The sequence below is a fragment of the Hyperolius riggenbachi genome, chromosome 3 (genome assembly GCF_040937935.1).
Source record: "Hyperolius riggenbachi isolate aHypRig1 chromosome 3, aHypRig1.pri, whole genome shotgun sequence".
NCBI lineage: Eukaryota > Metazoa > Chordata > Amphibia > Anura > Hyperoliidae > Hyperolius > Hyperolius riggenbachi.
In genome coordinates this window covers 17559311-17571713 of record NC_090648.1, presented here as the reverse complement: position 1 = coordinate 17571713, position 12403 = coordinate 17559311, and the positions used below count along the sequence as shown (strand labels likewise).

The 12403-nt window shown below is 48.9% G+C and overlaps 1 protein-coding gene across 1 annotated transcript in view; it reads right to left on the bottom strand.

Moving 5' to 3' along the window:
- Positions 1 to 984: 984 nt before the first annotated feature.
- LOC137561834 (E3 ubiquitin-protein ligase TRIM39-like) overlaps positions 985 to 12403 on the bottom strand; it is a 31200-nt gene continuing 19781 nt past the window's right edge. Inside the window, exon 2 of the mRNA XM_068273190.1 lies at positions 985 to 2705. Coding sequence (XP_068129291.1) covers positions 985 to 2705 — 1721 coding nt within the window. The remainder of the gene's footprint in view (positions 2706 to 12403) is intronic.

The window sequence follows — 12403 nt, the reverse complement described above, 5'->3', positions numbered from 1 at the left end:
AAGAATTAGGTAATTCAGCCCACCATAGTCAATTATTTTACCATTTTTGGGCTGCATTTAAAGGGGTTCTGTGGCATGTTAAAAAAAACAAACAAACAAACTGACACTTACCTGGGGCTTCTATCGGCCCCCTGTAGCTGTCATGTCCCACGCCGTCCTCCTACGATCATCCGTTCCCCGCCGTCGGACCCGGACTAATTATTCACCTCATACTACGTCTGCGCAGTGAGCTCCCGGAGACGCGAGCGGGAGCACAAGCTATTCGTCTTGTTAGACGAATAATTGACCGTTGCCGGCGGCGGGGAACGTATCATCGTAGGAGGATGGCGTAAGATATGACAGCTACAAGGGCCGATAGAAGCCCCAGGTAAGTGTCAGTTTGTTTTTTTTACATGCCGCAGAACCCCTTCAAGTAAATACAGTTTTCATACACAGCTATGTAGTGGTAAGTGGCTGGACACCATAGGGTCTTCCTGGTCCTCAGTCCGTCCTGTTTTCCTGAAATCATCCCTCCAAGGTCTTCAGCATTTCTCAGGAAACCCCCCAAACTATTCACATCCTTGAATAGTTCCGAAGACAAGCGCCTCCGTACTGCGCATGCACAAGCCCGAAACCATGCGTGTTCAGTACGGATAAGCTCGTCTTTAAAACTAATCGAGGAATAACTTCAATAGGGGACTACGCAGGAACTGAGGAGGAACCAAGAACCAGGAAGACTTTATGGTATCCAGAGCTTTCACTCTACATAGGTGTGTATTAAAACAAATTCATTTTTAGTTTCAGTTTCCTTAAAAGTTAAAAAAAAAATTTAAAAGAAAGAGTCTCATCTTTCATCTGAACTATCAGTGACTCCAGAGAGAGAAGCTGCAGGACAAAAGCCTCTGGCTATAAAGGGATGAAATATAAAGCAGGACTCCGGGCACAGAGATGTGATAATATATAATACTCATGAGTGTTGATGTCACCAGTGTCTGGGCAGCTTTCTCACATCTCCGGCCTCTCCCCGGATATCTTTATACGACCTTCCCACACACGGAATGCAGCATGGAGGGGCTCAGAGAAGGTGGCAGTGAAGGTGTGGAGGTGTCTGAGCGGGTCACACAGGGCATAAAAGGAGATCTGCCCAGCCTCATAGTCCAGATATACCCTGACTCTCTTTCTGGGGATCTTGTCAGACAACTGGATCTCTTCAGTGTTATGCATCACTAAATACTGATCATCATCATCCCTCTTCAAAACCCAGGACTTGCTATTCTCTCCAATCAGCTGTTGATCTCCCATCCGGTCTATACTGGGGTAACACATCCCCACTGCACACTGCTCTGATCCTCCAATATCCACTTCCCAGTAATGCTGCCCTGATGAGAAACTCTGGCTGCTCAACACCTGAGGCCAATTCTGAAATCTCTCTGCTGTGTCTGGGCGATTCTGTGTACTGTCTACGCTGAATGCAGATTTCCTGTCATATGATATCTGTAGATGTTCCCCAGTTGTGTTTACATCCAGTGATATGTCTGCAGGCTGTATATAGACCCCTCCAGTCACTCCAGACATGATATCAGCTAGTCCTGTGTGCAATGTGTGTGAGATGCCGGCCACATCCAGATGTCCTTCTTGTCTGTCCCTGTCCTCATCCCGCACCTCTCTGTCACCTGTGTCTGAATCACTGTCGTCATTATCCCCCTCCTCTGTGTCACACATGTCACCTGTGTGTGATGCCTGTAAGACAGTCAGTGGGTCAGCCATGTTATACAGCTTCGCAATGTGGCGCATCTTCCTGGACAACTCATCCTTCTTTATTTCCAACTCCATGATGATGTCATCACAGTATAATGACACCCGCTGCGCATGTTTAATGATGTCACTCGTGACTTTCTTCTCCAGGTTTTCCAGCTGTCTCAGAAGGTCATTAAACAGGTCAGTGACTCTTTCTGTTTCATCATCTGCATTTTCTTGTGCTTTTCTCCTGCATTCCTCCAGACTCTGGACTCTTTTCTCAATCTCTTCTCTCTGTGACATCACTTCCTGCAGAACATTTCTCAGTTCACTCTTCCTGCACTCAGAGGCCTCAGCCAGAGACATCATCTTATGGCCGACATGTTCTCCAATCACATAGCAGGACACACAGACACAGGCCGCATCCTCAGTGCAGTAATATTTAAGCACCTCTTGATGGATGGAGCATTTCCTGTCCTCCAGGGAGGGGGTGGGGTCACAGAAGACGTGTTCTGGGGACATTTTGTGGACTCTCAGGTGATGCTCACACAGATAAACCTCACACATCAGACAGGACTTAACAGCAGGTACAGGAACATGAAAACACTGACTACAGATGACCTGAGACTCCTCCTGACCTGGCTGAGTAGACAGGAAGTTCTCCACGATGTTACATAGATTTATATTCCTCTGCACTGCTGGCCGCTCCTGAAACTTCTTCCTGCATTCAGGACAGGAATATCCTCCAGACCCCTCTTGCGTGACTAGAAAACGATGAATACAGCCCCGGCAGAAGTTGTGTCCACATCTCAGGGTTACAGGATCTGTATAAATGCTCAGACAGATGGAACACTCCAGCTCCTCTCTCAGACCAGCAGACGCCATCGCTGGCAGCAGTAGAGAATGGAAGGTGGAAGTCGGTAACAGTCCTACAGAATGCAGCCAGGCGTGTCTCAGCACTGTGTACACCGCAAGTCCAATGCTGGGATCTGTAAGAAATCAGTGAGTTACACAAGCTGGCCATATGCATACATACATTATCCATCACACATTATCCATCACTGTCTGTCTGCAGAGGAGCTCACTAATCCTATCATAGACTTAGACTAATGTCCTACCAGATCTTCTACAATACCTTTTTGAAACGTATTCCAAGGCTGCAGAGTTGGAGGACAACTGCTAATGAAGCCACTGAATCCTAACTCCCCCTCGGTTCACCTCCTAGGTTACACCACCCCCATTTACAGCTAGCCAGAGACTTAACCACTTAAAATGTTTTGGCCTTAAAATCCAGAGCAATTTTCATATTTCAGTGCTGCTTCCAATCATTCAGCAATAACTTTATCACTACTTATCACACCTAAATGAGCTGTACATTTTTTGTCACAAATAAGCCTCTTTGAGTGGCACTATTTGCTAAGATTTTATTTTATACTGGCTGATTGCCCGGCGTTGCCCAGGTATGTATTTGGCTGGTATTGGCGCCGCCCATTTTTCTAACTCTAACACACAAACACTCAATGACCAAGTTTGTGAGGTTTGTATATTCCCATAGAAATTAAACAAATCAGATTGGCTGTTTGTGGCTCTGCCCCTCTCCAGCATTTGAACCCCAGTCACCCAATGACCAACTGTAGCAGGTTTGAGGCATCTGCTTTTGATAGTGTAAAAATGGCAGCAATTTAAAGCGGAATATAACCCTGCATTTCAACTTTGCTCTAAAATATTATTTACAGCATATTATATGCAAAAAGCATTTTTTTTACTAGACCAGCATTGGAAGGGTTAAACACAGAGGTTTAAAGTTCCGTGGAGAGATATGCAGAAGTTCAGATAGATACATTCTATTTAGTGAAATGTAACTATTGAGAAATGTTTACACACTCTTTGGCTGTCCTCCAGCTCTTCTCAGTCAGACAGTGAGTCACATTCAACACTTAGATACATTTATGTAAACAAAATGTATCTCTTTCAGCTTCGAATGCGTCTGCAGAAATCTCCAGGAACTTTAAAGCCCTGTGTAACCCTTCCAATGCTGGTCTAGTAAAAAAAAAAATGCTGGTTGCATATAATATACTGCAAATAATGTTTTAGAGCAAAGTTGAAATGCAGGGTTATATTCCGCTTTAAATATTCCCCTTGAAAATCAACCGGTGAATTTCAATTGGGCTATTATAGGCTCCACCCACTTCCCTGAATATTAATCTCAGTCACCCAGTGACCATCTGGGCAAAGTTTGAGAACACTGCCATTACAGTGTAAGAATGGCTGCAGTTTATATTTTCCAAGTGAAATTTCTTTTTGACCCCGTCCACATTTTTGTAACCTTGACACACAGTCACTCAGTGACCAAGTTTTTGAGCTTTTGGGTTCCTGGTATCAAAAATGTGTGAATGGAAGAATCAGAATCAGAATCAATTTTATTTCGCCAAGTAAGTTTGCACCTACAAGGAATTTGTCTTGGCAGTTGCTTAACCTCCTTGCCGGTTTTCCCGACCTGAGCTCGGGGTAGAAAAAAGCAGCTGCTATCGGTGATCCCGAGCTCAGGTCGGGGTAGGCATTGCAGAGCTTTACCTGCAGTTGTGGAGTCCCGAGCGCGATCTCGCTGCGCAGCGGGACTCCAGCCTCTCTCCCCGGCAGTGTGGGGTCTTTCCCTGGCCGCCGGGATCCCCCATGTCCCCGCTATTCTTCCGGGGACCCGGCAGCCAGTTGGAGCAGCGCAGCCGTGGTGGTGGCAGCAGAGCGGTGGTGGCAGCGTGACGTCATCGGGGGCGGGGCTAACATTGAAAACGAACTTCTCTATATTAGAGAAATATAGAGAAGTTCGTTTATATGTATATTAGCGCCATCTTGTGGGCAAAGAGAAAACTGCAGCCCAGGAGCCCAGGAAGGTAATTTTTTTTTAATTTTGCTGCAGATCTCCCTGCCAGAATGATTTTTTTCAGGTTTTAGGGTCTGAAAGAGTGAAAAAAAATTGCACCCCTTTTAGACCCTAAAATCTGGAAAGAATCAGACCGCCAAGGAGGTTAACAAACACAAACAAAAACAATACAAGGACAGACAGTGTATATTACAAGTCAAGGACATTATGCAAGTATAGTGGCAGTAAGCAATGTGAGAATTGTTCATGTTTAGTTCTGTGCTGATTACTTTCAGTCCTAGCAGCTCTAACGTGGTTCAGCATTAAGTATGGCTACCGCTTGAGGATAAAAGCTGTTCCTGTGTCTGGAGGTTTTGGTAGCGATTGACCGGAATCTTACTCCTGAAGGCATGCGCTGGAAGATGGAGTGAGCTGGGTGAGAGGGGTCAGAGGCAATTTTGGTTGCTCTCTTTCTGCACCTGCTAGCGTAAAGATCCTGCAGGGAAGGTAAGCTACAGCCAATTATCCTTTCCGCTGATTGGATGATGCGCTGCAGCCTCCTCTTTTCTAATGCTGAGCAGGAGCTGAACCATACAGTCATAGATGATGTTATGGTTGATTCGATGATTGCAGTGTAGAACTGCACCATTAGATTTTGAGGTAGGCCAAACTTTTTCAGCTGCCGTAGATGGTACATCCTCTGTTGTGCTTTCTTGACAATAGTGGCAGTGTTGTTGTCCCATTTTAGGTTGTTTGAGATCGTGGACCCAAGAAACTTGAATGACTCTACCTGGGTTATTGTGGATCCATTTATGGTTAAGGGGAGGTGCTGGGGGGGGGGGGGAGATCTCCTAAAGTCTATTATCATCTCCATGGAAGCAGCTTATCCAGCAAAGAAATCTGATTGGCTATTTGTGGCTCGGCCCCCTTCTGTGAATTTGAATCCCAGTCACTCAATGACCGACTGTAGCAAGTTTAATCTGCCATTAATAGTGTAAGAATGGCAGCAGTTTAAATATTCCCCTTTAAAATCAATAGGTGAATTTTGATTGGCTGTTGTAGGCTCCACCTACTTTCCTGAATATTAACCCCATTCACCCAGTGGCCAAGTGTGCCAAGTTTGAGAACCCTGCGATTAACATTTTAAGAATGGCTGCAGTTTACATTTTCCCATTTAAAATGAATGGCTTGAATTTGATTGGCTGTTTTAGGCTCCACCCACCTTTACTGAATTTGTAACCTCGGTCACCAAATGACCAACTGTGCCAAGTTTTTTCCATTGACATGAATGGGTGGAATCTGATTTGCTGTTTGTAGCTCCGCCCACGTGTGCAGGGGGGACGCGAGACCCCCAGAACATATCATCCCAGGTAGTAAGGGATCTGTGTATCAAGTTTTGTTCAAATCGGTAAAAGCGTTTTCGAGTGATCGCGGCACATACACACACACATACACACACACACATACATACATGCATCCATCCATCCGATTTTATATATATATATATATATATATATATATATATAGATTCCTTTTAAAGGGAGTAAGAAGAAGAAAAAAAAAACACATTTCTCACTTTTCAGCCATTATGATATTAACCTCCATAGCGGTATGCCTGACACTGTGCCGGGCGTACCGCTCGCTGGCCTCAGGAGTCCCCCAGGATTAATTAATTTGCTCACATGGCTGCAAAACCTTTAGCTAGCACTAGGCTAGCTAGTCCAGGTGTCCGGCTCCCCCCGATCGCCTGCAATCTCCCCGTTTATACATTACCCAGCCTGGATCCAGCGTTCAGCGCAGCCTCCCCGCACAGCTCCGGTCTCTCAATGGGGAAGATCGGGTTTGCGCATGACGTCATGTGCGATACTCCCCATAGTGAAGACCGGAGCTGTGCGGGGAGGCTGCGCTGAATGCTGGATCCAGGCTGGGTAATGTATTAACTGGCTGGAACGGGGGCGATCAGGGGGTGCACCTAGACATCTGTACTAGCTAGCCTAGTGCTAGCTAAAGGTTTTGCAGCCATGTGAGCAAATTAATTAATTCTGCGGGCACAAACTAACAAAACGCCGCTCAGGAGGTTAAAATAAAACATGATACTGTAGATAAAACCCACACATCTTATTTACCCGTTTGTCCCAGTTATTACAATGTTCAAATTATGCCCCTAGTGCAATGTATAGCGACAATATTTTATTTGGAATTAAAGGCGTATTTTTTCTATTCTGGCAAATGTATGTAATTCCGGTGCACAAGTCCTATAAAAATTAGTTCACCCAACCAATTTTGTTGAAGAAGGCAGGTACACTATATAATAGATAATAGAACGCACAAAAAGCGTTCCCGTTGAGATCTCAGGCAGAATTTTATGGGGGGAGGGTTTTTGACAGGGGATACCTTTTGAGAAAGATTGACTATTTGACAAATAAAGTTTTTCACATATAGGGCTTGTTTCCACTATTGCGTTGCAAAATCGCTGCGGCAAAATTCGCATGCGGATGCGTGCATGCGAATTTTTGTGAAAATTCGCATGGATGACGATGTATGCAAATTTAACCATTGCAATGCCGGTGTGCTTTTCCATTGTTTTAATGCGAATTCGCATGAAAATTCGCATACCAAAACAGCATGTGAATTCCCTATTAAATACATTAGCGACGATTCGCCTGCATTCCACTCGCAGGCGAATTCTGCGGCTCTTTTGTGCGTTTTTTCACCACTGAAAAAAAACGCACCTCAACAACGCTACAGTGGAAACAGGCCCATCCACTTGCATTACATGTGCGGATTTGCGATAGTGGAAACGAGCCCTTATAGTTCTTGAGTGGCGGTCACTCTCTTTTTGTGCATTTTTTCTATTTTGTGTTTTTTTATATATATATTCATTATACTTTATCAATATTAACAGTAATACACACTCATGGTATACAGTTGTGCTCATAAGTGAACATACCCTGGCATAATTTATTATTTCTTAACAATTTTGCATAAAGTATGAATAATAAAAGAAAAACTTTTTGTTTCATTCATGGTTAGTGGTTGGCTGAAGCCATATCTTTCCCAAACAACTCTTTTTAAAGGATACCTTAGCTGTCCCTAGATTTCAAAACGGAGCGCGGGCATGTTTAGCAAGCGATCCTGATGCCCACTGGTCCCCCCCTGCTCTTCTTGGTTCAGCCCCTTTATGCCTCCCGCAGTCACTTCCTGGTCGGGAGGGTTTGGCGAGCAGTGCATACGTCACGTTCATCCTTGGTCGTGCGGCCGTGAGTGCTCTGCCCATGCGCACAATGTAGTCGTTATGTCATGATTACATAGTGCGCATGAGCAGAGTGCTCCCGGCCGTGGGCTTGCGACCAAGGATGAACGTCACCGGGCAGCACCTATGCACTGCTCACCGAACCCTCCCGACCAGGAAGTGACTTAACGCGTAACGCAGCTGGACCAAGAAGAACAGGGGGGACCAGTGGGCATCAGGATCGCTTGTTAAACATGCCCACGCCCCCCGTTTTGAAATCTAGGGACAGCTAAGGTGTCCTTTCACTACCGATGGGTGTGAACACGTGACTCCACCACGACTGCCTAACGCCAATTGGCGTCAAGTCCTGGGGGAGTGTTTTGCCAGATCGCACGTGCTGATCCCTGTCAGTCACCCCTCCTCCTACATTTCCTCCGTCAGTTACCCCTCCCCCTACATGTGTCTCCCTATCAGTTACCCCTCCCCCTGCATGTGTCTCCCTATCAGTAACCCCTCCCCCTACATGTGTCTCCCTATCAGTTACCCCTCCCCCTGCATGTGTCTCCCTACCAGTTACCCCTCCCACTGCATGTGTCTCCCTAGAAGTTATCCCTCCCCCTGCATGTGTCTCACTGTCAGTCACCCCTCCCCCTGCATGCGTCTCCCTGTCAGTCACCCCTCCCCCTGCATGTGTCTCCCTGTCAGTCACACTTCCCCCTGCATGTGTCTCCCTGTCAGTCACCCCTCCCCCTGCATGTGTCTCCCTGTCAGTCACCCCTCCCCCTAGCAGTTACCCCTCCCCCTACATGTGTCTCTGTCAGTCACCCCTCCCCCTGCATGTGTCTCCCTAGCAGTTACCCCTCCCCCTACATGTGTCTCCCTGTCAGTCACCCCTCCCCCTAGCAGTTACCCCTCCCCCTGCATGTGTCTCCCTACCAGTTACCACTACCACTGCATGTGTCTCTCTAGAATTTACCCCTCCCCTGCATGTGTCTCCCTGTCAGTCACCCCTCCCCCTACATGTGTCTCCCTGTCAGTTACCCCTCCCCCTGCATGTGTCTCCCTGTCAGTCACCCCTCCCCCTGCATGTGTCTCCCTAGCAGTTACCCCTCCCCCTACATGTGTCTCCCTGTCAGTCACCCCTCCCCCTAGCAGTTACCCCTCCCCCTGCATGTGTCTCCCTACCAGTTACCACTACCACTGCATGTGTCTCTCTAGAATTTACCCCTCCCCCTGCATGTGTCTCCCTGTCAGTCACCCCTCCCCCTACATGTGTCTCCCTGTCAGTTACCCCTCCCCCTGCATGTGTCTCCCTGTCAGTCACCCCTCCCTCTACATGTGTCTCCCTGTCAGTCACCCCTCCCCCTGCATGCGTCTCCCTGTCAGTGGCCCCTCCCCCTACATGAGTCTCCCTGTCAGTTACCCCTCCCCCTGCATGTGTCTCCCTGTCAGTCACCCCTCCCCTACATGTGTCTCCCTGTCAGTGACCCCTCCCCATACATGAGTCTCCCTGTCAGTTACCCCTCCCCCTACATGTGTCTCCCTGTCAGTCACCCCTCCCCCTGCATGTGTCTCCCTAACAGTTACCCCTCCCCCTGAATGTGTTTCCCTAGCAGTTACCCCTCCCCCTACATGTGTCTCCCTGTCAGTCTCCCCTCCCCCTACACGTGTCTCCATCAGTCACCCCTCCCCCTGCATGTGTCTCCCTGTCAGTCATCCCTCCCCCTGCATGTGTCTCCCTGTCAGTCACCCCTCCCCCTGCATGTGTCTCCCTGTCAGTCACCCCTCCCCCTGCATGTGTCTCCCTAGCAGTTACCCCTCCCCCTACATGTGTCTCCCTGTCAGTCACCCCTCCCCCTAGCAGTTACCCCTCCCCCTACATGTGTCTCTGTCAGTCACCCCTCCCCCTGCATGTGTCTCCCTGTCAGTTACCCCTCCCCCTGCATGTGTCTCCCTATCAGTTACCCCTCTCCCTGCATGTGTCTCCCTATCAGTCACCTCTCCCCCTGCATGTGTCTCCCTGTCAGTCTCCCCTCCCCCTACATGTGTCTCCCTGTCAGTCTCCCCTCCCCCTACACGTGTCTTCCTGTCAGTGACCCCTCCCCCTACATGTGTCTCCCTGTCAGTGACCCCTCCCCTACATGTGTCTCCCTGTCAGTGACCCCTCCCCTACATGTGTCTCCCTGTCAGTGACCCCTCCCCCTACATGAGTCTCCCTGTCAGTTACCCCTCCCCTACATGTGTCTCCCTGTCAGTGACCCCTCCCCCTACATGTGTCTCCCTGTCAGTGTCCCTCCCCCCTACATGAGTCTCCCTGTCAGTTACCCCTCCCCCTACATGTGTCTCCCTGTCAGTGTCCCTCCCCTAGATGTGTCTCCCTGTCAGTCACCCCTCCCCCTACATGTGTCTCCGTCAGTGACCCCTCCCCTACATGTGTCTCCCTGTCAGTTACCCCTCCCCCTACATGTGTCTCCGTCAGTGTCCCTCCCCCTACATGTGTCTTCCTGTCAGTGACCCCCTCCCCCTACATGTGTCTTCCTGTCAGTGACCCCTCCTTGTGTCTCCCTGTCAGTAACCCCTCCCCCTACATGAGTCCCCCTGTCAGTTACCCATCCCCCTACACGTGTCTCCCTGTCAGTGTCCCTCCCCCTACACGTGTCTCCTTGTCAGTGACCCCTCCCCCTACATGTGTCTCCCTTTCAGTTACCCCTCCCCTACATGTGTCTCCCTGTCAGTGTCCCTCCCCTACATGTGTCTGCCTGTCAGTGACCCCTCCCCCTACATGAGTCTCCATGTCAGTTACCCCTCCCCCTACATGTGTCTCCCTGTCAGTGTCCCTCCCCCTACATGTGTCTTCCTGTCAGTGACCCCTCCCCCTACATGTGTCTCCCTGTCAGTAACCCCTCCCCCTACACGTGTCTCCCTGTCAGTGACCCCCCCCCCCCACATGAGTCTCCCTGTCAGTTACCCCTCCCCTACATGTGTCTCCCTGTCAGTGTCCCTACCCCTACATGTGTCTCCCTGTCAGTGTCCCTCCCCTACATGTGTCTCCCTGTCAGTGACCCCTCCCCCTACATGAGTCTCCCTGTCAGTTACCCCTCCCCCTACATGTGTCTCCCTGTCAGTGTCCCTCCCCCTACATGTGTCTTCCTGTCAGTGACCCCTCCCCCTACATGTGTCTCCCTGTCAGTAACCCCTCCCCCTACATGAGTCTCCCTGTCAGTTACCCCTCCCCTACATGTGTCTCCCTGTCAGTGTCCCTCCCCTACATGTGTCTCCCTGTCAGTCTCCCCTCCCCCTGCATGTGTCTCCCTATTACACGTTACACTACATTACACCACATTATATAACACTGCACTATAATATATATATATACACATATAATGTACACTATAACACAGCACAGTCCCCCCAGCAGCGGGCAGGGCACAGGCTGTATATATACCTTAGAGAGCTGCAGTGACGTCACACCACAATGATGGCTTCGAGTTAGTGTTGTCCGGATCATGAACGATTCGGATCTTTGATCCGAATCTATTTTATGAGTCGATCATCCGAATCATCAAAATGAGTGATTCGGATCGCAAAAGGGGCGGGGCCAGGAGCGACACGCCCCCTCTCAGCGGGCAGCGGGGTCCTGGAAGCAGAGCTGAGATGGATCGCTCTGTTGTATGGGAGGCAGCCTTGCAGGGATAGCAGGTAGATGAGAGAGAGGGGACATGGGTGCCACTGCCAGATATGTGTAGAGCACACATACTGGCTGCAATGTGCTGCCCATTATAGGCTGGCTGTTCCGTAGTGCTGCACAGTGATCACATTGGAAGCTTTTGGCTCAGCACAGCTCAGTAACTTTGCAGGCACTGTGATTGCAGCGCAATATGATCCTCCTCCACTCGGCACTAAACAGCTGCACTTATCTTCTGGGAATGCTTTCTTTCACTGTGCGACCTTTTCTTTCAAAGTGTACAGATGAACATATAGGTGAAATATATGTAAAGCATGTGATTTGCAGCATGTGGGTATTACATGCAAGCATTTCTGCTCTCTGCTCGTCCCTCCTCCCTTCTCTGTCCACTCCCTGCCCTCTGTCCATCTTCTCCCCTTCTCTGTGTGTCCACCCCCCTCCCCTTCTCCTGTCCACAGACCTGCCCTGCTGTTCATTTCACCCCGAATGCTTCCGGTAGTAAAATGATCCGAGATTCGGATCAAAGATCCGGATCTCTTCAATGATCCGATTCGAATCATCCGGATCATTGAAAAGATCCGAACTTCCCATCTCTACTTCGAGTGCACCGGAAGCCAAGCCCACCCCAGCGCCAGAGACGTTACATCGGCACTCGGCAGTTCCTGGCTGCACTCCATCACGTGGGACGCATAGAGCTGTGTGCGCTCTGCTGCCATCTAGTGGCCAATATGTATATACTATATATTTTTTCTGGCCATTCAAATTTGCATTCAAAGAGCAAAGAAGTAATAGTGAAAAACCCTCTGATTTCCCATCTTGTGGGTACATCTTGTGAAGGGATGAATATGAAGGTTAGGGAATCATATAAGGTCAGATATTACTGGGGATAGCATGTCACTATACAGAGGGG